The 23,508-nt window shown below is 48.8% G+C and overlaps 1 protein-coding gene across 1 annotated transcript; it reads right to left on the minus strand.

Moving 5' to 3' along the window:
* Positions 1-507: 507 nt before the first annotated feature.
* On the minus strand, positions 508-20,748 carry FRMPD1 (FERM and PDZ domain containing 1; the record flags this gene model as incomplete). Its single annotated transcript, XM_079548584.1, has 15 exons — positions 508-2,756; positions 3,998-4,810; positions 5,467-5,614; positions 6,005-6,187; positions 6,617-6,712; positions 7,086-7,212; positions 8,915-9,051; positions 9,329-9,448; positions 10,478-10,603; positions 13,208-13,303; positions 17,047-17,154; positions 18,456-18,501; positions 18,635-18,737; positions 20,212-20,369; positions 20,648-20,748. 15 exons carry the CDS (start codon positions 20,746-20,748, stop codon positions 508-510), a joined length of 4,611 nt encoding a protein of 1,536 aa, XP_079404710.1.
* Between the last annotated feature and the right edge of the window lie 2,760 nt (positions 20,749-23,508).

The raw sequence follows: 23,508 nt of genomic DNA on the forward strand, positions 1-23,508 counted from the left end.
GGAGAAACAGAATAATTCTTTTTCCCAAAGTGGTTTCCATCACAGGTCAACCACAGAGGGTAGGCAGAACAGCCCAGCTCTCTTTGGTGGACCAGACTGACTCTGATCTCGCTCCCCTTCAGAGCTCACTTGGTCACCTCTCTGCCTGGGGGGTGTGCTCCACAGGTGACAGGAGCCTAGGACAACACTTATCTGGCTGGCTATCTGCAAGGTGCTGGGGAGCTGAAGGACAAATCCCAGGCTACATAGATAAGCTATGAAGTGCTCTGTGAGTTTGCACATTATGCAGAGCTTGCGTATATTAGATAAAGCGAGGCTGGGGGGGCACATGCTCTGTCCCATGGCCACCCCTGAACTAGGCAGCTGTTGGTGGAAGTCACTTGACACACAGAGGCGTCCTTTCGTGACCATTTGCTGAGCTGTGGGGGTTAAACGTCTCATGTGGGGGAGCCTAGTGATACATGGATGAAATGTGGGGAGGCTCCTCCGCACTCGCCAACTGCCCTGTCACAACGGGGGGACCCTGAACTGCTGCAGGAGGCGAAACGTGGCAGCAGTAAGGGCTGTGTGCTGGCGTGTCAGGAGCGTGCTACCCAGGTCTGGGCAGCCTTGCCTGCAAAGCTGCTGGTGAACAGCCTGCACTAGCTGGTGGTAGGTGCCCACCACATCCACGAGCGCAGCCCTGAGCTCCTGCTGCCTCTGCCTGCATAGCTGGCAGTGCATCACCTGGAAGCAGGCCACTGCCAGCTGAACAAGGTGGTCAAACGTCACCCTCAACACCTCCTGCAGCTCTTCAAGCGGACGCTCCGTTTTCAGAAGCTCCTTGCAGCTGGACAGCAGGACCTGAGAGGCCTGGCCAAGGGCATCTTTGCTCTCAGCACCTTGCTCTGCACATCGGTCTTGCAGGTGGGTTGCTTGGTTCCCGGAGAGGTTCCCCACAACTTCCTGGAGCTCTGTAATGTAGGCTAGGAAGCCCGGGAAATCTGCAGGGCTCGTCCATGCCTGGTCCTTCAGTTGGCTGAGGGCTTGGACTTCAGGGCCCAGCGCTCCGTCCCAAGCAATGGCAATGGGGTAACTACCAGAGCTGGTGGACGGTGGAGTAGTGACAGGCTGCAGAAACATGCTGCACGTGGGATTGGTGGTTTCCTGCTTTCTATCTTCATTGGACCTATGGAAACAGCTGACATAGGACAGCTGACAGCTGCACTTGTCCATCCCAAATTGTGCCGAGGTCTTCTTCATCACAGAAAATCCCGCAGACCTGGTCAGGATGGGTCCGGCAGCAGCCTGCTCATCCTTTTTGTGATTAAAGCAGAGGAAGGAGTGATTTGAATCCCCGTTGTCTCCTTTTGTTTTCCCCAATGAGCCCAAGGGAACTGGGTCTGAGGAGGTGGAAAGCTCTCTGGTTTGAAGAGTGTCTTTCCCCACTGTGGCAGACTGTTCTCTAAGAAAAGGAGTCTGAACAGGCCGGGAATGCTCATGAGCCACGTCTTCTGTGTCTTTTCTGGGCTCCCCTTCAACCATCCCATGCTTGCTTTCCAACTCTTTCTCAAGAGCTGGTGTAGCTGATGATGTCTGCATCTCCTTTCTGACAGTATCATCCCCCATGCACACAGTGGTCCCCTGAGAGTCCAAAAGCTCTAGAGGGTCGTGCCCTCTCTTCTGAGATGGGTTGGGCGGTATTACGTCTGACCTCACCTGAAATGAGAGCCAGGAGAGGTGAGCTATAACCCCTGAACTGCTGCTGCCATTTGCTAACAGCTGCCTTGCATCTGGAAAACCCACGTGGTTTTTATCATGCACTTTCTTTAAGGCCTCCTTGCTTATTGCTTGTCTGCTTATTGCCTGTGACAAGGCACTGTCACTCTGGCTTTCAGCACAGCCATCGAGATTAGCTTTTCCTTCTTCACCACACGGAGCCAGCACAGGCTCCTCACATGCCACTTGCCTCCCAGCTGTGGGAAGCAGATCTTGCTCCTTGGCCACCCCATGGGGAAAAGCACTACAAGATGAAGGCGGCAGAGTGCGTTCATCAGTAGAGCAGGCCATCTCTTGGCCCTGGAACCTGCCAGCCTTGTGCTTGGGTTCCATCACATCACGCTCCCCTTTCGGTGCTGCCTGGGCTAGCTGGTTTTTGGTGGTCGCACAGTCCTCGTCACTTGGCCCCTTCACTGTGGGGCTCTCCTTGATAGCACTGCTCTGTTCCTGGGGAAGGTGCACGGCTTCCTCTTGGAGCAAGGAAGTTGGGTGTACAGCATGTGCAGGACAGAGTGCAGCAACATCTGCACTCTCCTCCCTCTGGTCACCTTGCAAGCGAACAGCTGAAATGGAAGAAACCACCAAATCAGTCACTGACTTTGTTTCCATGGTGTCAGGCTCCATTTCCATCACACCGGAGGATGAGTTGGTGCCAGCAGCGTCTCTCTGGGCCTGGGGGGCAGACGCTCCCATTTCTGCATCCTTCTCCAAAGAAGGTGAATCTGAGGGCTGAGCAGGGAGTGGCGGGGTGGGTGGACAGGAGCAGCAGCTCTGCAGAGAGCCTGGTACAGCCAATGGGAAAGTGACCTGTGAGGTGTAATTGGTTTTCAGAAAAGATCTCCTCTTCCTCAGGCTCTTGGAATATATCAGCTGCTTCTCCTCTTCGTATTTCTCTCCTGATGTCTGCCTTGATATCGAGTTTTCTCCCAAGCTGTAACATCTTGGTTTCTTTAGGATGCAGTTATCCTCTGTATTCTCCTGGGATGTTGTCTGGCAGCCTGCTGGCAAGGAAAGAACATGTAAGTCAGGAAATGACCCCAGGCAGCAGAATACATGTACATCTCTCCCAGGAGCCAAAAAGCTCTTAAGTCCTGCAGTCGCAGACAGGAGCATTTGGCAGCAGAGCCTGCCTCCCAAGTGCCAAAGGAAAAGTCTCTCTTATGGTCATGTACCAACTTGGAATGAGCTGTGTCAGAAAGAAACAAAAAAAAGTTTTGACTCATGGCTGCAAATACTGAAGTCCAGGATTAGCTACAAAGGGAGCTGGGTAATCTTTCCCTTTGATTTTGCCAGAGTGACTTGATCTGACTGCAGATACAGCTGCAATTCTCTAGTTAAGTTTGGTGACACAAGTAACGTGCTAGGGGAACTACTGTTTACAGGGGCAGATTGAATGGAAACATTATCAGAAATTCCCAGCCTGGATATGTAGATCATAAAAATATCCAGAGGATGCAGTTTTGTGCCTGAACACCATACTGTCACCATGCATTAATTCAAAAGCCAACATGGTTACAACTACACAAAACAAATTCTGAAATGCATTTAACACTGAGAGAGGTGGTTAATTCAGAAGTGGGAGTCCTAACTTTTATGAGAAAACACAACTACTACGGAGCAAGCCATATAGCTGAGCAAGCCTCTGACCCCTCCTCTATTTCTGATCTCTGGGGTGCACGGAGCAGTAAGATGTCCCACAGCTGGAAGGAGGAGTGAAGGCAGAGCCTGGAAGCAGAAGGACCTGTCATCAAGGCACCTGCCTGTTCAAAGGCACGCATCTCTCCTGCACTCTGACTCTGGGATGCATTACCCTCTTCAAAACCAAAGACAGCCTATATAGAAGGCTGCACAGAACTTAGTCCTGCAGCATGTTGGCTTCCAGATCAGGCAGTGACATAGCTTCCTAGTCTGGAACTCCTGCAGAAACCTGGAGACTTTCCAGGATTTGAAACTCATTTGAAAACAGACTCTTTTCTTGGATCCAGTGCTTGGAGGTGATGACAAATCTGCCACTGCTCTGACCCCTGTATGCATACTCACTGACAGCTTTGCAAAGTGTACTTGAGAAAGAGCAGCTTCTGGAGAACAGATGTTCAAAGGTTCCACAAAAACCTTGGGAAAACCCATGAATAGGATGAATTGCCACAAGACGATCCTTACCAACAGGCTGACGTGGCAGGCAGGCATCACCCAGCCCAGGAGGACAGAGGAAGAGGACAGCGGGTGGGTGAGGGTTTACCTGCCAGGGAAGAGGGGGGGCTGAGTCTGTCGGCAGCATCGTAGAACTCCTCCTCAGAGCTGGTGTCACCAAAGCCCAGGGGTGGCTCCAGAATGACATCACTCGCTTCTGCCACCTGCTCTGCTCCCCGGGGTACCTCTTCCTGGGCAGACTCGTCTTTCCAAGGACTTCTGTCATGGCTGTGACTCATGCTGCTCCTCTCCGTGCTGCCTGCAGGGGAAATGCTGCAGCACAGGCTGTAATAGTCCATGGAGTTTCTCTCAGACAGCTTGGTCCCCAACACTGACACATCAGCGTCTGCTCCTTTCTGCTCAGAGGGGCTGTGCTTACACCCATGCTTCTCTGCTTCTGGTACCTGCAAGAAACAGTACAAGTCTGTGGCTTCTGCACTGCCAGAGCCTCCTGCAGCACAAATGGGTAAGGAGTTCTTGTCCAAGCTGCTCATCTCGGGCACGGTGGGTGTGCAGAAGTGGAAAAACTCTGGCTTGGAGGAAGAGCAAGTTTCCAATTCATCTTCTTCCAGTGCATCCATTGAGTCACTCGAGCCACTCGTCTTAAACCCTCGGCTCTCTGTGTTGGCTGAATCAGAAGCATCAGATGTGCTGTCTGTTGCATTGTCACCCCTGTTGCGTTGGTAATTCCCTCCAGCCTGGGGCTCTGTGCTGCCCTTTTCCAGGCTCTGAAGCTCTCCAACCTTCTCCTCAGGGGCAGGATGGGTGCTGCTGTATGCTGCAGGTGTGCCCAAGCAGTGCTCTGAGGACGAATCCATCTCCCAGGAATCTTCAGAATCGCTGCAGGTTCGAGATTCATACCCTGTGATTAAAACACATCTGTCAGCCTGTGCTGTGTGGTGGCACAGAGGAGCAGTCAGAAAAGGGTTACAAACTTGGCCACACAGCAGTGATTCAGAGCCAAAAGAGCTCTGCCCTCACTTGCTCATCAGCAAACCACCTAAAGATGCAATCTGACCTGCAGGGCCATAACCTGCAGGCGGAGGCCTTGCTCTGCCTGCCTGCCTGCTCTGTCTAGTTTTACTGCAGGGCAGTACAAGGGGAGCTGCAGAAAACTTGCTGTCTGATGACCATCTGCAACCCCTATGGGACCAGAGCTATCGTGACAAGGGACGGGACAGCACCGCAAACAGATTGCCATCTCCTGGCCAGAGCGCATTGGAGGCTGCTCAGGCATTTGGTGAAAGAGCACAAGCACCCAGAAACACATTTGCCATTTTGCTGACAGGCACTTGGCCTCTCCTTCTAGGGAAGAGCTGTCGGTTGCTGCCGCTCTGCCCCAGCCTGACACATCTGGGTTTAATGGGGAGCTGGCAGTGCTGGCAGAGGGGCTGGCACTCAGCTCTCTGCAATGTCACCGAGCATTCCCAGGCTACCATGACGCCGTTCCCAGGAAGGAATGACACTGCTTCCACTGGATGATCGACCCACTTCCTCCCCATTCTTTGGCAAATTAACCTTCTTCGGCTGAGACACGGTGTAGTTGCTGTCTTTTCTCTCCCCAAGTAAATATGGAGACATTGGCATCCACAAACAGCCTGTAATAGCCAACGATGAGGCAGACAAGATCTTTCGCACTGTTTGATTCCAGCAGCAGAGTCAGCAGCTTTTTGAGGGGAAAGAAGGGAGGGAGAGACAGAAAGCAGACACAATCTTAGAACAAACACAGCTTTCACCACCATTTGCCACTCACTGAAAAGACTTTTTTCTCCCTCATACTGCCACAGCTGCACAGCACTCTGTTTCCATATGAGGAACACATTTTTTGTTGCATTTTGCTTTTTTGGTAAGTCACTGATAATGCACAGCAAAAATAATTGCTTCTCTTCAGTCATTTTGTATACTTCCTAAGAACCTTCTCTTCTGGGTCTGCTCTAAGCCTCTTGCACTAATGATACCATCAGCTAAGTGTCAGATTATTAAAAAAAAAACAAAAAAAAAAACAGTCCCCCCTTTTCCTCTGCCATGTGCTGGCTGATGTGAAAGCAACACCCACCTTCAGGTCCTGCAGGTAGATTTTCACCGTGCTCACTTTGTCTGACTCTTCTGTAAGCTCCACCCTGCTGATGTTTGTGAACTCTGCCAGACTGGTTACAATGCTGAGCTTACTATTGACTATCTGGCTCACCCCGTGCTTGGCACCCACCAGCAAGGCAACGTAGGATTCCCTGTCCTGCAGCTGTAAGGGAAAAGGTCAAGTATTAAGATGGAACCAAAGCAGGAACCCATTTTCCTGCACTGGGCCAGATGTGTAAAAATAGCAGCATTAGTGCAATCGATCAGCAAGGTCCTCTTTTGCTACACACCCAAACAGGGGGTGGTTCACCACTCGTTATGGATCAGTACTGGGACCAGCAAGAAACCAAGAACCCCCCAGCCAGAACAGCTCTGCTAATCTTATATCAACAATCAATTCAGATTATAATTGGGAATTTCTGCTTTGGATGAGGTTCGCTGCGATTAAGGCAGAGCCGTGTAACAGTTCAGATGTGAAGGAAAAGGGTTAAAACTGGTGCCCTGCCCTTCAAGTTACTGCCCCTGCACACTGCATGAGTGATGCACAGACAGTATGTCAAACCTCAGCAGCAAGGATTAACAGCACTCGTACCATCAGGGTGGCATTAAAGATCTTCCCACTGTACATCTTCAGGTCTTCCAGTATTTGCAAGTAGTTCAGGCGCACTTGGACTGCTGCAAGCATATGCTTCATTTTGCAAAAGAAGAAATATTATTTAGAAACATGACAGAAGAATAAAGGTAGAGTGTAAACTAGACAATGCTCTTTTCATACAGGATTCAGTATCTGACCAGTGCATTAGCTTTGCATGTGCTACAGATCTGAACAGGACAGTACTACATTACCACTATTAACACCTGGCAACTGTACAAGCAACCCACATCAGAACACACCACACAAGGAAATCAGAGCGTGTGCTGCAAAGGAGCTTACGAAAGAAAAAGGAAAAAAGCAACGGTCACACACGAGGAGACCCGAGGAGGAAAGACATGCCCTCTTTGGTACTGAGGAATGCAGTTGGCATCCCAGGAGGCACCTGGAACCAGGCGACGCACGTTACCTTCTGCCGAGGGTCCAGTAGGACCTGGTTCCGCTTCATGTGGTAGCCGATGGCTTTCTTTATGTCCTTTCCTCTCATGTTTTGAAGCAAAGTTGGTGAGATGAAGTTTTCAATTCCCCAGTCCCTCCTGCCAGAAAGATGGAATCACAGAACTCTTGGAGCAGGAAGGCACCATTAGAAGTCATTTAGTCAAACTCCTCTGCAGTGAATAACGTCACCTGCAGCTGGATTGTGTTGCCCAGAGCCTGACTGTCTGCAGGGATGGGACACCCACCACCTCCCTGGGCAGCCTGTGCCACGGCCTCACCACCCTTAGTGTAAAAACCTTCATCCTTATACCCAATCTAAATCTGCCCTCTTTTAGTGTGAAACCATTTTCCTTTTTCCTACCGCAGCTGGCCCTACTAAAGAGTCTGTCCCCTTCTTTCTTACAGCTTCCCTTCAGATACTGACAGGCTGCTATCAGGTCTCCCAGAGCCTTCTTTTCTCCATGCTGCACAGCCCAGCTCTCAGCCCGTGCTGTAGGAGAGCTGTTCCATCCCTGGGATCATTTCTGTGGCCCTCCTCTGGATGCACTCCAACAGCTCCACGTCTCTCCTGTACTGAGGACTGCACATCTGGATGCAGCACTCTTGGTGAGGTCCCACCAGCACAGGGAAGGGGAGCTGAGGAAGACCTAGCTGTGCTGTCCCTCAGCTACAAGGGGCATGCTGGAGGGCAGCAGCAAGGAAGGACAAAGGCTCAAGGTGCTCGCAGCATTAGGATGCTGAGATGTGTCAGAAAGGATCACTCAACATGACTGCCACACTCAAATTCACTCCTTTGTGGGCTGCTAGCGCATGAGGAGATGGGACTGCAGCACATGCCCTCATGCAGAATGCCCTGCTTTCCACTGCTATACGGACAATCTCAGTCTGCACAGTAGTCCTGGCTGTCTTTGACATGGAGAGGATGAAAATTCTGGTTTTGCACTCACTTCACTTAAGTTACAAGATTACTACATTTCAACACTTGTAGACCTCAGACCCAAAAATATGGCACATACATTTTGCTCAAGAGTTTATTCAGCTGAGGTGTTAAATATTAGGAGCTGAGAATGCTGCACTTATCCAGACTTGCTTGTTGCACTGCACTGACTACATGTGGCTGGGTGTCCCTGGCTGTACACATGGAATTAGTGGTGTTGCATCAGCTGGTGGAGCCTCTGTGGAGCAGTTATGGCACAAATGCCCATTTTTGAATGAGAAGCCATGACAAATTCTTAAAGTAGGGCTGCTTTTCATAGCACGTGCTATCTAACAGCTCCAAAAGGCAGCTCAACGCACCTGAGGCTTGCAAAACATTTTCTCTGTGCTGTTTTTCAGACCCCATTACTTCGCACGAGGACTGGAATTGAGTATTTCTGACAAGGTCCTGGTAGGTGAATGGATGTAGGGTACAGCTATGCAAACTCAGTGATTATTCCCTCTCTGAACGACAGCATGCAGATCTTATTGTACTGGCAGAAGCAGCCTTGGTAACACAACTATACAAGAGATCTGCAATTTTCTGCCCCTGTTGCAGCTGCAGGCTAGAAATTCCCTCTGTTAGGGACTGGCCTAGCACGTTACACTGTCCATATTACCCAAGCAGCTCAGCAGGTTAAAGACAGGGAGGCTCATGCGGTTACCTTGCCTTAAAACAACTGGCAAAACCAACAGGCTGAGGTCTCTTTGGGTCAGAGATGGACTCCTGCCTAGAACCAAGCACTGGGCAAAAACAGGGCTGCTATTAACTGCCTACATCTGCCAGGCTTGGTCACAAAATAACAGAGAAAATCTGGAACTTACTCAATGTATTTCAGAGAGACTTTCTGTGGCTGAGAACAAGTATAGATCCGTTCCTGTATCTGCAGAGCAGCCAGACGTAATGCCATACTGCATTTCATTTCCACAGCAAACCTCTCCTGCAGCACATCACTGCAGCTCTGAAACAAACAGAGCTGAGTTAGCACGAAGGTTAAGAAGCCAGAATAAGGCCTTTGGTATGACTGCAGTGGACCAAGCAGAGGGAATCAGCCAGCTCATTTCAATCTCTTTCTGTTAAAAATCCAAGCTGATTTAGGAATTTGATGCAAGTTCAACCCAAATGCTTATGCTCTACGTCTCGTACTCATGTAACTAAACAGGCTGCAAGTACACTTGAGAGTAAACTGGATAGAAAAATAATGATTATTCCTGAGTTATGGAACGCCTCGATTTCACCTGCAGGTAGAGATATTCAAAGGCCACTGGGTCCTCCTGCAGCAGGTCTAAGGGGTCCTTTGGGACAAAGCAAATTCTGAAGAGGCATCGGCAGTCATGGGAATCTCTTTTCTGGACAATCTGCAAGGGAAAAACATCATCAGCCACAAAAACTGCTGGAGTCCTCCCATAAGTACAGCGCTCAGCATCCAGCATGAGCTCAAAGAAAGCATTCAAAGCCACTGGCAGGTGGAAGGCTGTGGATTAGCTGCTGTCCTTAGCAAATGCCAGGAGATGTTGACAGTGTCCGTATTTCTATCTTTGATTCTTCTTCTCTTTTTCTCTTCCCCCCCGTGGTAGCCTCAAAGTCATTTGACAGCACAGCTTAATTAGCGTCTATTAATCTCATATGCTTGTAGCACACCCATGACAGAGGCTTCAAGGACATGTAACCACAAAGGAAGGGGCAAATTTCTGCGATTCTGTCCTAAGATACAGCAGCACAAAGCAGACACTTGGATCCTAATCATCACGTTAACAGAGCTTTAAGACCCCTGGACTGCACATTACCATATTTTATTCTGAGCAAACCCAGTGCAGGCTCATCAACAGAACCTACACAGCCTTGCACACACGCTCGAGGGGATGATGTCAGCTTTCTAGCCTCTGCATCACAGCGGATCATCAGCCAACACAGTGTCACGGCTGCGGTCCTGGCTCCCAAGCAGCCACGTTCTCCTAAATTAGGTTAGCCCAGAACTAATAATAGAGCTACCCTTCTGTCTGTAGAACACAAATGTTTGTTAGGAATTTAACCAAACCTGGCGTACGGCTGAGTTAAATCTTGTAACTACCAGTCATTTTAAGACAGTCTCTGTCCTCAGTGTCAGCGGGCTCTCTGACAGGTGGTAAAAACCACGTTTGTCTCACAATTTGCTCTACATGCTCTGAGCTGCATTAGCCCACAAGTACTGCCCTGAGGGCTCTCTACAGGGACAGAGGTGCTGCTGAAAGTGATGCTCCTCAGGGGGCTGGCGTTCACACAGAGAGAAGATATCCAAGCCCACTTGTGACACCTGCAGAGCACGGCCCCTCTGCACCTCACCAGCCACAGCTCTCTGGTGCTGGCTGCCCACACGGCTGCAGGGCCGTGCCAGGGGCTCTCCACACCTGCTCGATGAGCTCCTCCTCATGCAGCAGATGGATCTTTGCTGCGTTGCACTGCTCCTCCAGAGTAAGGGCAAAGTGCGCGATGCTCCGGATGGAGAGCTTCTCCTTCAAGGTGAGAACAATGTCCTGGGGAAGGAAAGCACACAGGTGGTCAAACAGAAGTTCAGCACAGTTGCTGTAGATGGCATGAATGCTGTCTGAGTGCAGACAATTCTGGCCAGCCTTGGGAAGCTGCGTGGGGCAGCACTGAGAGGGAACAGCCAAAGCCAAGCCTTTCTGCGAGCCTGGTGGTTACCAGCCGTGTTATCCCAGCAGGGCAGCCAAGTAATAAAGGACTCTGTCAGCCAGGCAGGACAGCATTCACACATACCCACATCCACTGCTGCCAGCCCGTGGGCAACAAAGGGAGCCAAAGGAACTGCAGAGAAATGGAGGATGATCGATTTTTTTTGTAGGGCAGAAGGACAAGGGAGAGAAACTGCAGCTTGCTGTGACAACAGTGCTGCAAGATGCAAAGTTGCAAGGTGCGACAAGCATCGCATGCATCTCCTACAGTTGCATGGCCTAGGTGCCTCAGGTCCAAAGCTTTTGCCCCACAGTCTGGAGCACTTTGTCACCTTCAATCCACGTATCTGCTGTGAGATATTCCAGCTTTCTAAAACTCTCCAACACTTTTCAAAGAAAGGGCAAAGACCTGGTGAAAAACCATTTTCCCCACCGCAGCCCAAGAAGCAGAGACCACCATCGTTAGTAAAGCCCATAGCAAATTTGATGTGTTGTTTCAGTTGTGCAGAATTCTTCTGCTACACCAAGCATTGTGGAAATGACTGTGTGTGTTTTTGGCAGATAGCAAACATTACAGATGGCTTTACTGTGCACAGATTGGGAAAGAACTCCCATAACTCGCTCACTCCTCTTGGGGTGAGCATAAATATCTCACTCATCTGTTATCTCAAGCAGCACAGCAACTTTGGGAAACGCTTATCTCAGAAAGTATTTCACAAATTTGAATGTTTCTGTGAGGATGGCAATGAGGGTTTCCACTCAGTTCTCATAGAGAAAAGTTTGTTCCAGGTTAGAGGTAAGCCAAACATGAGGAATTAATCTGTCCTTTACAAGAAAGCTCCTCACAGAGGGGCAATTCACATCTCTCCTTTCAACTCTCCCTTACTTCCTTAGCACCTTCCTTAGCTTGCTTTATTTCATTATTTCTTTTTTGGGGGGGCTGATAAAAGGAATTTCAGAATTGGGTCTTTATTGCATGGCAAATCACAACAGTTCTTGAAGTCTGGATGAAGCAGAAAAGAAACCTTTTCTTTTTCAAGAAACATTTCATTGCACTACAAATATAAATTCCTTACTTTGCCCTTGTGTATTCTTTCAGTCAGATTCCAGAATGTCTGTTTATTAAATATCTTTTCCTCAGCAGCTGTACCACTGCACAACATTACGTACCATTTAAACAAATTATGGCCTACCATCAAGGTGCACAAGCAAAGCCCATGAACCTCAGTAAAAACAGGCTACAAAAACATAGTTGTAGGCCTTACTGTAAGCATGGGAATTATGGAAACTGTTGTATTAATGGATCTAGCAACCAGCATCTCGTATTTTGAAGAGAATTATTATCAACTTGTCTGCAAGGGTTCCAAGCACAACTACTTTTCCATCTGAAGGAAGTCATCACTTTTCATGTCTGTGCAGGGAAGATGTTTCCACCAATGCAGAAATGAGGCTGGAATATGGACAGGAGCTTTAAATAACAGCGCCCAGTTGCACTGTTCTGAGTTCACACGATACTTAAACCTGGTCTCAGCTCTCCACGTGCAAGTCAGGAGACTTGCTCTCTCTTTCAGGTACGCACATCATCAAAGCTATATTAAACAACTTTCTCCTATGTATTTAGCCAAGTAATTTCCTAGGAAAGCAAAGTTTGCATGGACAGATGCTGACTGGTCAGTCTTCCAAGCAAGCTGTCCTCCTGCCCAATGCAGTGGTTTAACTGAGCAGATCACTAATCATCACACAGTTGTTCACTCACTCCCCCCATTTCCAGTGGGACAGGGGACAGAACAATAAAAAAAAAAAAGTAGAATATGAATGTATGCAGCAAGTGATGCATAAGCAATAGCTCACCACCCCCCAACCAGTGCCCAGACAGCTCCCCGAGCAGTGGAAGAGCACAAGATGAACTCCTACATCCTTCAAAACTCCTTCCACATTGTATCACAACCCTTTCGCCAATTTAAGTCAGCTGTCTTGATTCTGCTCCCTCCCACCTTCTTGGGCCACCCTCCACCAGCCATTTGCTGAGAATGGCCTTGACTCTGTACAACACTGCTTAGCAGCAACTATAAATACTGCTGTGTCATCTACATAGCTTTTCTCCTAAAGCCAAAACATAGCATCGCACCAGACACTCTGGAGAAAACAATTCTGTCCCAGTTGAAGCTAAGACACCCAACTTTAATCACGCTCACAAAGTTGTAGTGGTCTCACAGCCGAGCTCCTACAAGTTATGTGAAAATCAGTTACTAAGAAGAACGCTGAGAATCAAAGTAATGCTTCCCCTTTAGGAATGGCAAAGAAAATCCACCTTGATCATCAGCAGGCAGCAATCCAAGGGGCACCAGCTGGCCAATGCAACCAAGAGGTTGTACGTTACACTACATGCATCGTTGCAACTGGATTGAATAGAGGTGGGAGAACAAAGACATCAAGCATCATTACCTTTACAGTAGTGCTGGTCTCAAACCTGAAGGCTTTTGTCTGTCCATTTTCCAAGTATACCTTGAGAACATTTGGCATACAAAGAAGAGAATTCCCCTGTGGAACAAAAGAAACAGCATTAATTAATCCTTGGACATCAGGCCTCTTGGCACCAGGCTGCTCTGCCTGACGCAGCACATCCTGATATAAATCACATAAGAACAGAATGGTTGGCGTTGAAAGAAACGTTTAAAGATCATCTAGCTCCAGTCTCCCTGCAGTAAGCAGTGACGTCTTCCACTAGATCAGCTTGTCCAGAGCTCCTTTCGAACTGGCCTTGAACACTTCCAATTGTGGACGCTGATCCACAGCTTCCCTGGGCAACCTGCTCAGTGTCTCACCACCTTCATAGTAGAAAATTTCTTCTTTATGCTAATCTAAATCTACCTCCTTTTAGTTTAAAACCATTAGGCTCTGGTGCAAAAGTCTCTCTCCATCTTTCTTTTAAAACCCCACTAAGCAGGGAAAGGGTTCTGTCAGGTCTCCCCAGAAACTTTTCTTCTCCATGCTGAACAACCATAACTTTCTCAAACCTTTCTTCTTAGCAGGGCTGATCCAGCCCTCTGATCACTTGTGGCCCTCTTGTGGACCTGCACTAAGAAGTCTATATTCTTCTCTCCCTGGGAGCACCAGAGCTTCACTGAATTCTCCAGGCAGGGTCTCACAAGAGCCAAGTAAAGGAGAATCACCTTCCTCAACTTGCTGACCATGCTTCACTTTCTACAGTCCAGGACACCGCAGTCCTTCTGGGCTGCAGTGAACACTGCCACTGCATATGTAATTCTTCACCTATCAACATCCACACGTGCTTCTCCATAGGCTTGCATTCATCACCCAGTCTGTTCTGGTGAATGCCCCAGACCACAGGGGCTGCATTTTGCCTTTGGCCGTTTGGAACTTGATGAGATTCGCATGGGCCGACTCCTCAAGCCTGTCAAATTAAAATAAATCTTGCTCTGCTTTTGCAGCCTTCTTTTATAGCACTAAGCTTTATTCCCTCATTATGCTCCTGGGATAGAGCAAGAGAAAAAGAGCAAAACAAATACCTTTACGATAAAATTCCACCTAGTTCAACAGCTATAGATGGTTCAGATATGTCCTCTGTGGCTTGCAGAAAATACATCTTCCCTTTACCAGCAGCAGGCTGTGCTAAGGCCCCACAGTGACACCTCCCCACTGGCAGCAGCCGTGCCTCCACCCCAAGAGCTACTCAAACCCTATGACAAATACAACTTCCATGGCAGGGGAAGGCTGTAGGATTCAGTTAACACACAGAGGTACTGAGCATCCCCCTGAGATACATCACTGCGACTTCCCAAAGAGGAGGAGGTGTCACCAGAGATTCTGGAAGTATGTCTTAAATGTGTTGGACAAGACAATGGCTCCCACTGCAAAGGCAGCTCCCTTGGGTGCTTTGGGAAAGACACCATCTTTTTGGAGCTGTCTGGAGCTGTAGCCTTCAGACCTCCACATTTTTCCCTTAGGAGAGGTCATCTGCACCTTTGTTCTTGCTTTCAGCCTTGGCCTTGTTATTCTTTGGCACTGAAAAGGCTTACTCCTTCACCCTTGGACTTGCCAATCAGCAGCACATCTTTGTTATGTTCTTGAATCAGTACGTTTCTCCAATCTTAGAACAGTTCATCTGCCTGTCACGACAGTCTCAAGGCTGAGAACAGCATTTTTAGGATTATCTCTCCCGTGTTTCATTTGCTTTGCAACATCTTATAAATCTCACATCTTTGGTTGCTCTTGATACCGTCCACATGCCCCGGCAGCACTACAAGAAAGAACATAAAGACACTTCTGTGATTTGTTCCTTGTTCTTCCTTTCCGTTCTGTGAGGTTCAAGCTTCTGACAGTACTACCACGACAAATGAGTGAAGGCTGCCACTGCTGCTGAACATGAGCTCTAACTCCTTCACGTAAAAGCACAAACACACTTTGACAGCTTTTGGGTTCTTCATCATTTTCAGAGAAGTGATGCTCATTTGCACCTAGCACACGTATTTTCTGTTAGCTGCACATGTTGTACAGCCAGCACACAGCAGAACTTTACAGCTATACAGAAATTCTCGTATTGAGATGAAGTATCAACACTTTACACTCAGATCCAATCAACTGGCCAGGATATCCAGGTGAGGCTTTTCTCCTTTTGTGCAGGCTCTGATAGACCACTCTGAATTCATTCTGAAAGCTTCTGCTACCACTTAAGCCTGCATCCCAGTCCTGTTTTGTCTGGTATGTGGTTGATTTACTCCAGGTTACAAACAGGCCTACGTCTTCTAGTAAAACACTGATGCTGACCTCATGATCCTAGGGGACCCTGCTCTTATGTATCATTCAGCTATATGGAAACATGTACTGAGTTCACAGCATAAAGAGGAGGCTGAATAGCACTGAGCCTCATCAACAATTTATGTTCCCAAACCACGGTTTCAGGTTTCAGCTGCAAAAGGCAGCCTTGGGCTCCTTCCAGTTGTCACAGAGATCATTTAGCAATGCTCCATTAAGATCACTTAATGAAACAGGAGTCTCTGCAGATTTTTTCAGGACTGTAATGTCTTTTTTGCTTGCCTTAATACAGCCCTCGTTCAAAAGGAGGGTGGTTCTGACTCACACAAACGGAGCAGCTGTTGTCTATGGTGAATATTGCTTTTCCAGAAAGAGGCAATAAATTTTCTCCTGCTCCCAGGACCAGGCCAGCAAAGGAGAAAGGGTCCTGACATGCCTGTAGTCAGGACATGCAAGAACCATTTGTACTGTGCTTGTCCAATAGCCTCGTGACATCCAGGGCACTCACTGCAGCCTGCCCCTCAGCCCTGATGCAACTGGAGATGAAAGCAAAGAAATGCTTGCCACTCAATGCTCCGCCTGAGTTGGGGCAGGTCAGCTCTCTATGACCAGAGATGGGAGAGCCCAGAGGAAAGAAAAGGGGCTAGAGGCTGTTCATCACCATGCCAAGTTAAAAACATGTATGTAGATATAAGTAGATTTGATCCAATTTTATCATCTGAACAGCACCAACCCGTAGGGATAAGGATGAGGTGCATTTCATCCCGATCACTGAGCTTAGTGACACAAATTTAAGAGCTGCTCCTCCTTCAGGATAAGCTGCAAGTATTCTCACTGCATGTCCTTTTGTAGACTCACAGCTACCCAGCTCATTTGTTACCAGCCCCAGAAACCCAGTGATAAATTTGCAGCATCTTGTCAGTGAGCCACAGTCTTCTTTCACATCAGAACAGACTGTCTCAGCTTCTTATAGGTGGTCTATCACAGAAGCAGCCATGAATGCTCTGCAAAGCTCTCTGAGCGGCCAGGAAACAGTGAGCTCTAGCTTGAGCACATATGATGCCAAATGTAACTGCAAAGTGAAGTCACATGCACCAAATGCTCTGAAGTGAATGGTATCAGGGAACTACTGAAGGCCAGGAGAGGCGATCTAGATTCTTTGGCAGAAAAATAACAGGTGTCTATAGTGGGATTCACCAATTATCTTTAGGGTCAGGATTCACCAGAAAGTTGGGCAGAAAGTTCACACAGTGCCAAAAAGACAGAAGCAGTACTCACACCAGCTCTTCATCAGCCAAAGTGAGCAGATCCCTATGGAGATGCCAGCACCTCCCCCCATCACCCAGGGGCCCACGAACCCAGCTGGGACCAGATGATGGGATGCATACGCGGGGCAGAGCACTGGGTGCACAATGAGGGTGCAGCCACTCTGTGGCTCCCAGCTGCACTGACCCAGCCCAGCACTGCCTGTTTCTTCCCAGCACACAATGCACCTGTGCCCCACTCACCTGTGCGTGTCCGTTCACCAGCACTTCCTCTGCAAAACGCACTTTCACAGGGTTTGTTTTCAGCCTTGCCCTCTTCTCCTCGGTGAGAAACGATGACTTAGGGCCACCCTGAAAAAATAACAGCACTCTGTTGGCAGCTCAGCCTGTTGCAGCTGTGTGAAGAGCCAGTGGCTCGTGGAGGACCAGGGCTGATGCCAGCGCTGCTCACATCACGTTACTTCACACCTGCAGGAGCAGGTGATGGTAGGAGTCAATAATCTTCCCAGGCAATCCAGGCTCGCTGCAGGACTCTCAGCTATCAGGACAGTGACTGCCTTCAGAGCCCAAACACAGCTGTCCAACAAGTCACAGAATCATAGAGTCCTAGAACGGTGTGGGTTCAAAAGGACCACAGTGATCATGTAGTTTCAACTCCCCTGCTGTGTGCAGAGTCACCAACCAGCAGCCCAGGCTGCCCAGAGCCACATCCAGCCTGGCCTTGAATGCCTGCAGGGATGGGGCATCCACAGCCTCCTTGGGCAACCTCTTCCAGTGCCTCACCACCCTCTGGGGGAAAAACTTCCTCCTAATATCTAACCTAAACCTCCCCTGTCTCAGTTTAAAGCCATTCCCCCTTGTCCTGTCACCATCCACCCTCACAAACAGCTGTTCCCCATCCTATCTATACGCTCTCTTCAAGTACTGGAAGGCCACAGGGAGGTCTCCCTGGAGCTTCTCTTTTCCAAACGAAACAAGCCCAGCTCTTCATAGGAGAGGTGCTGCAGCTCTCTGATCATCTGATCATCTTGTTTTGCAACTCAGCTTTTACACACACTGAAGTCTATGCTGACACACACTGTGCAAGCAGTAGATCTCTGCTGGTGATGCTTATACAATAGGAACAGGCAACCAGCACCAAAGCTTTGTACTGAAATTAGGCTTTTCTTCCCAAAGCAGGACCAATACCAGGGTCCCAGATCTTAAGAGAGGAAGGGAGGACAACCCAGCTAGCACAGACAGGATTGTTTGCTCATGGGAGATCTGGAGGAGTAAAAATGAAGGGAGGAAGTTACAGGCCATTGCCTTGCTCACCACGATCCCAGACTTGCTGAACTAAACAAGGGGAAATCCTCAGGCTGTAATGAGCAGCCAGGTAGAGCCCAGAGAGGAAAAAAAAAAAAAGAGATAACTGTTTTTCTACACACAGAAAGCATTTGAGGTTTGAGAGAACATCAAGAGCTTTCAAGGAACAACTTGGGTGGGTGAGGGTGGCTGGTCCACACTGGCCTTAAAGCATCCTGGGATGCAGGTAGTTCCTGGCCTCTCCATGCCCTGGATAACCCTGGCAAGAGGGGAGCATCCCGTGTGCCAGCCCGGCTGCCCAGGCCAGGGAGCAGAGCTGCTGATAGTGCTGAAGAGAAGGCACTTACCGATGTGCAGCGCAGGACAGTGAGGAGGAGCTCATCACCGGCATCCCTGTAACACACAGGGATGCAGTCAGCCAGGGTCAGCACCTGCACATGCCTTTGTAACCCCTGGAAAAAGCGGGTTCCTATACCTCCCCTCCTGCATTCCTCCCCTTGTCTGCACAGCACGGGCAGGACCGTACCTGATGATGTCAGACACCCGTTCAATGGACATGTCCTCCACCATGGTAGAGTTTATCCGGATCAGCTGGTCACCTGGCAGCAGCTTCCCATCTGCGGTGCTCCCTGTGGGCAACCAGCCTGCTGTCAATCACACACAGTGGACCTTCCACCAAGTTCTCCCTGCCTAGCACCCAATTGCTGCAACAACTCCTTCTGGATGGTAAAATAAAAAGGGAAGGCGTCTGGGGCTCTGTTGCCAGCCGATGCACACAGCCCACGTCCATGCCACCTTGTCTCCGGCCCCAGATGCTGCCACTGAGCCACCAAGCAGTGCTCTTGTGGTGCATGCATGTGCCTGGGGAGCAGTAGGAATGCTCACAAAGGTTGGATTGCTGCAGAATGACTGAAAGGGATTCCCACACTGCCTGCTGCACCACTGGTTGAGACGAGCTGCACTACTGGCATGGTGACACCCTTCTGCCACCAGGAGAGCACAGCGAAAGCCTCCTCAACTACGCTGGTTGCTGAGAGGACTCCCAAAGTGCAGCAGACACCTGACCAAAAGGGTTAACAGCAGGTGGACTTCTGGTCTGAGGAAGAGGAGTATATGCCAGCAGCCCCTGTCACCATCAGCCTGCGGGTCAAGACACTGCTTAATTTCTTTATGAGACAGGTTTGCACATACAGCAAACTAGCACCCACCACCTGTCTGTTTGGGCACTCTGGCATCAGGGTGCACATGTGGCACACAAAGGCAAATGTTTGGAATCATACACAGGGCTTTTAGACATAAGGCTTACAAGGATGCATTTCTTTGTGCCTCAGCTCTAACAAAACACTGGTGCTTTCTGATGAGGGAAAAAAGAAAAATCTAACAGAAATTCTCCTGCTCCACTTCTTACCCCCAAAGACTCCCAGCTAATTTAGCCATGGGATGCTGACAGGAGGAAGTCACAGAATTGACACAGCCTGCCTGAGGCTGAACCCACCTACCCTCTCCACACTACTTACTCTGCCCAGCTTGGGTACATCCTTTCTCTGTCTGTCACACTGATGCCAACAGTTTGTACCCATTTAAAAAAAATAATAAAAAATAGAGTTATAGTTTTTGATACTAAACTGCCAAAACAGCTTAAAAACAGAGTCAAGCCCCAGTGTTCTATAACTGGAAGAGTTGATCTGCTTGACCTAGGCAGAACCTGGGGTACAGGACTGCCTGTACTAGCAGTGATCCTCTCCTTGTTGCAGCTTTTTAGTGCAGACAGAGTTTTCAGCAAGGTGACCTCAGTGTAAGAACCGTAAGAACTCTAAGCACTGTAAGATTAGATAGAACTATTTCTTGGCATTTCAGATTCAACAGCAGAAAGAACTTGGCTTTCAAGCATCTCATGCCCTTCAAGGTCAGATGAGTCTGAGTGCAGACAATACACTAATGGTGAAGTTGAAGGCTCCACGGTGAAGGCATGCAGCTTTTTCCCCTCGGTGCTCGAGGCTCACATGCTAACCAGAGGTACCTGGTAGGAGGGTGTCAGAAGGGCCACCTGGGACAGCTCGGGTCTCAAACCCATGGCTGTAAGGAGAGGACAGTGGTGCTCACCTGCAGTGACAGATGCGATTGTAAGAGGAAGGTCTGGGCAAATCTCGAAGCCGTAGTGATGGAGGACCAAGTCTTTGTACACTGTGACGGTGAGTTTGACACGGCTGGCAGTCTGGCCACCGCCATCGTTGGTGACATCTGTCACAGACACTTTGCCACTGTGAGACAAGAAGCTGTGATTAATTAAGATATAATCAGAAAACACCCTATCAAAAAGGCTCAGAGCACACAGACCCCTTGCTTTCAATGGGCTACACAAATGCGCAGAGAGGTCAGAACTTGTTCAAGTACCTACGGGTGAACACTTTGCTTTTTTTCTAGGGGAAAATGGGAGACATCTGCAAGCAGCGGCTTTCCATGTTCACTGGAAACAAGCCTGTGCTGTCTCTGATCAAAACCAATCAACAGATATCCCACTCACAAAAGACATGTTTACCTGGATGCACCATCCCGAGAGCGATGAAGCCATTTTGCTACCATCTGCTCTATCCTACATGCTTTGCGTGTATGGATTAAGTTAGTCTCCAAATCTTCCATTTATCTGAAAGTGACAGAAACCACAGGAAAACAGAATGACAAAAGATTGAGTACGTCTTCTAGACAACGTTTGGAATTACCAACTCACAGCTCCTGTGTAACAAAGAGATCAACCAGAACCTTGGGAAAACCACAGAGATGTTAACACCTTTCACATTTACGATGATTCTTCCTGCCCATCTAACCTCCCCTACCTGGTGCTTTAGTTTAGTCCACAGTGGTAGTTACACTGCATTAACTGCTCACCGGAGAGAACGACCTATCAATCTCTGCAGTCCATTCTCTTGTTTCTGGATGCTGTGGTTCAGCTCTCTCAAGAAGGAAAAACTGAGGTTTGCTATGACCACATCTGGGATCTACAAATTGCAAGGTGCCAAGGACTACATCAGGCAGCTTTAGAAGATCTCCAAGGAGAAAGACACCACAACCTCTCTGGAAAACGAGAGCACTGCTCAGTCACCTGCACAGCACAGAAGGGTTTCCTGACATACAGGGGGAACTTGTGAGCAGTATGTTCCAAGTCCGTCTTGCGCTGCCATAGGATACAAAAAAGAGCTTGGCTCCATCCTCTGCACCCTCCCATCAGGTGTATATAGGGAGGGTATATCCCTCCAAGCCTTCTTTTCCCTCCAAGCCTTCTGTTCTACAGGCTGAACAGTCCCGCTCCCTAACCCTTCCTCGTAGGAGAGATGGTCCTGTTCCTTTGCAGGAGTCTCTCCAATAGCTCTTGCCCAGGGGAGCACAGAATTAGACATGGTGCTCCAGGTGAGGCCTCAGTGGCGCAGAGTGCAGGGGAAAGATCACTTTCCATCATCTGCAGGCAATAGTTGGCCTAATATAGCCAAGGAAACCAGTAGCCAGCCTGAGGACCAGGGCATCTTGCTGGCTCGTGTTCAACTTGGTGTGCGCCAGGACCCCAGGTCTTTTTCCACTGAGCTGCTTTCCAGTTGAGTGGTCTCAGCATGTTCTGATGCCTGGGGCTGTTCCTCTCCTCGTGGACCTTCAGAAGGCTCGAAAGCCCATTTCTCCAGCCTGCCAAGTGCTGAATGGCAGCACAGTCCTTTAGCGTGCCAGCCACTCCTCCCAGTTTTGTGCCATCTGTGAAGCTGCCGAGGGAACACTGCCCCATCATCCAGATTATTAATGATGGTACTGAACAGGTCTGGACTCAGTACTGACCCCAGATGTTCACCACTAATGACTGGAAATCACTCCAGCCAGAACTTACACAACTGATTGGTGCCCTCTGGGCACAGCCATTCTGCCAGCCCCTGATCCACCCATCAGCAGCTTCTCTATGAGGAGCAGCCCACCAAGTCTGGGCAGACTACACCCACTGCTCTTCCCTCACCCATCAGGCAGCCCATTTCATCACAGCAGCTTTCCAAGCTGTCAAATGCTCTGTGTGAATCATGCTGGCTCCTGATGATTCTCTTGTCCTTCAGATGCCTGGAAGTGGCTTCCAGGATTAGCCATACCATCGCCTTCCCAGGATGGAAATGGGGCTGAGCACTCTGTAGTTTCCCAGCTATTCCTTCTTGCCTCTCCAGAAGATAAAAGTGATCTTGTCTTTCCTCCAGTCTTCAGAGACTTCTAGTGGAAGAACAGAGGGCTGGAGAATCTCTCCTACAAAGACAGGCTGAAAGAGCTGGAGGTGTTTAGCAGAGAGAAGATCCTGGAGAGACCTCATTGCAGTCTCTCAGTATTTAAAGGGGTGTCAACAAGAAAGATGAGGAGGGTCCTTTCTGCAGCCGATGTAGCAATAGGACAAGGGAGAGCAGCTTTAAAGTAAAAGAGGGAAAACTCAACTGATCACTCTATCATTGCCCCGGTAAAACAGCTCATTTGTAACTTCAACACTGTGCCTTTCAAGTTACAGAAAACCTGCAGCCACACACCACTCTGAGGATTTGTTCCAACTCTGGAAAGTACTGTGGGCTGCAGGACAGCCAAACGCAAAGATCTGCAAATGTTTGCACCTACGAAGTGTCATGAAGATCATCAACCCTTTGTATGTCAAATATTGACCAAGTCAGAATTATTATATCCACCTTTTACACTGTCTTCTGCTCAGACTGCAAGATTTGTGCGTCCCCAGCTTTACTTTCTCTTATGTCTTCTATTCAGACGACAAGCCCAGCACGTCAGGGACATTTTCTTTTATGCTGGGACAGCGCAGAGGACAGTGGTTGATGATCCATTACAGCAAAAATATCATCAAGTTCATACCAGAACAATAAACGAGATGGTCGGAAGCTGTCAGATGAAGTATGATGCATTGTGTCTGAACACAATCTGAACTTCCCCTGCTCCTTAGCACTTTCTCCACTCCTCTGAATTCATCAACATCTCCTTTCCTCCCTGGAAGCCATTCTGGCTCGTCTCACGACTCACCCACACAACAATGAACAGAAATGGGGGTCATAAGATTCAGCCACTCTGCTCCTTCTTGAGCTTTCTCTTGGCTGCTTTTCGTGAGGCAACACAATAAAAAACCCTGCCCTCTTCACACCGCTCCTACACCCAGCAGCATCTCTGAGCTGAAAATCAGTATCTTTGCAACCAAATAGTGCTCTCAGAAGGAAAAGTACCTTTTCCGGATGGATAACTGGGAAATAATCATAAGATAACAGTTCTGCAGCCAGGAAGACATATACACATATATATGACATATCAAACCAAGGCTTGAGCAGTCATCGCCTATGCTCCGCATGCCTTCTTCAGCCTCAGTACTTCACCTTTTCTGTCTGTTAGCTCCCC

Source organism: Tetrao urogallus, assembly GCF_951394365.1.
Source record: "Tetrao urogallus genome assembly, chromosome: Z".
Classification (NCBI taxonomy): Eukaryota; Metazoa; Chordata; class Aves; order Galliformes; family Phasianidae; genus Tetrao; species Tetrao urogallus.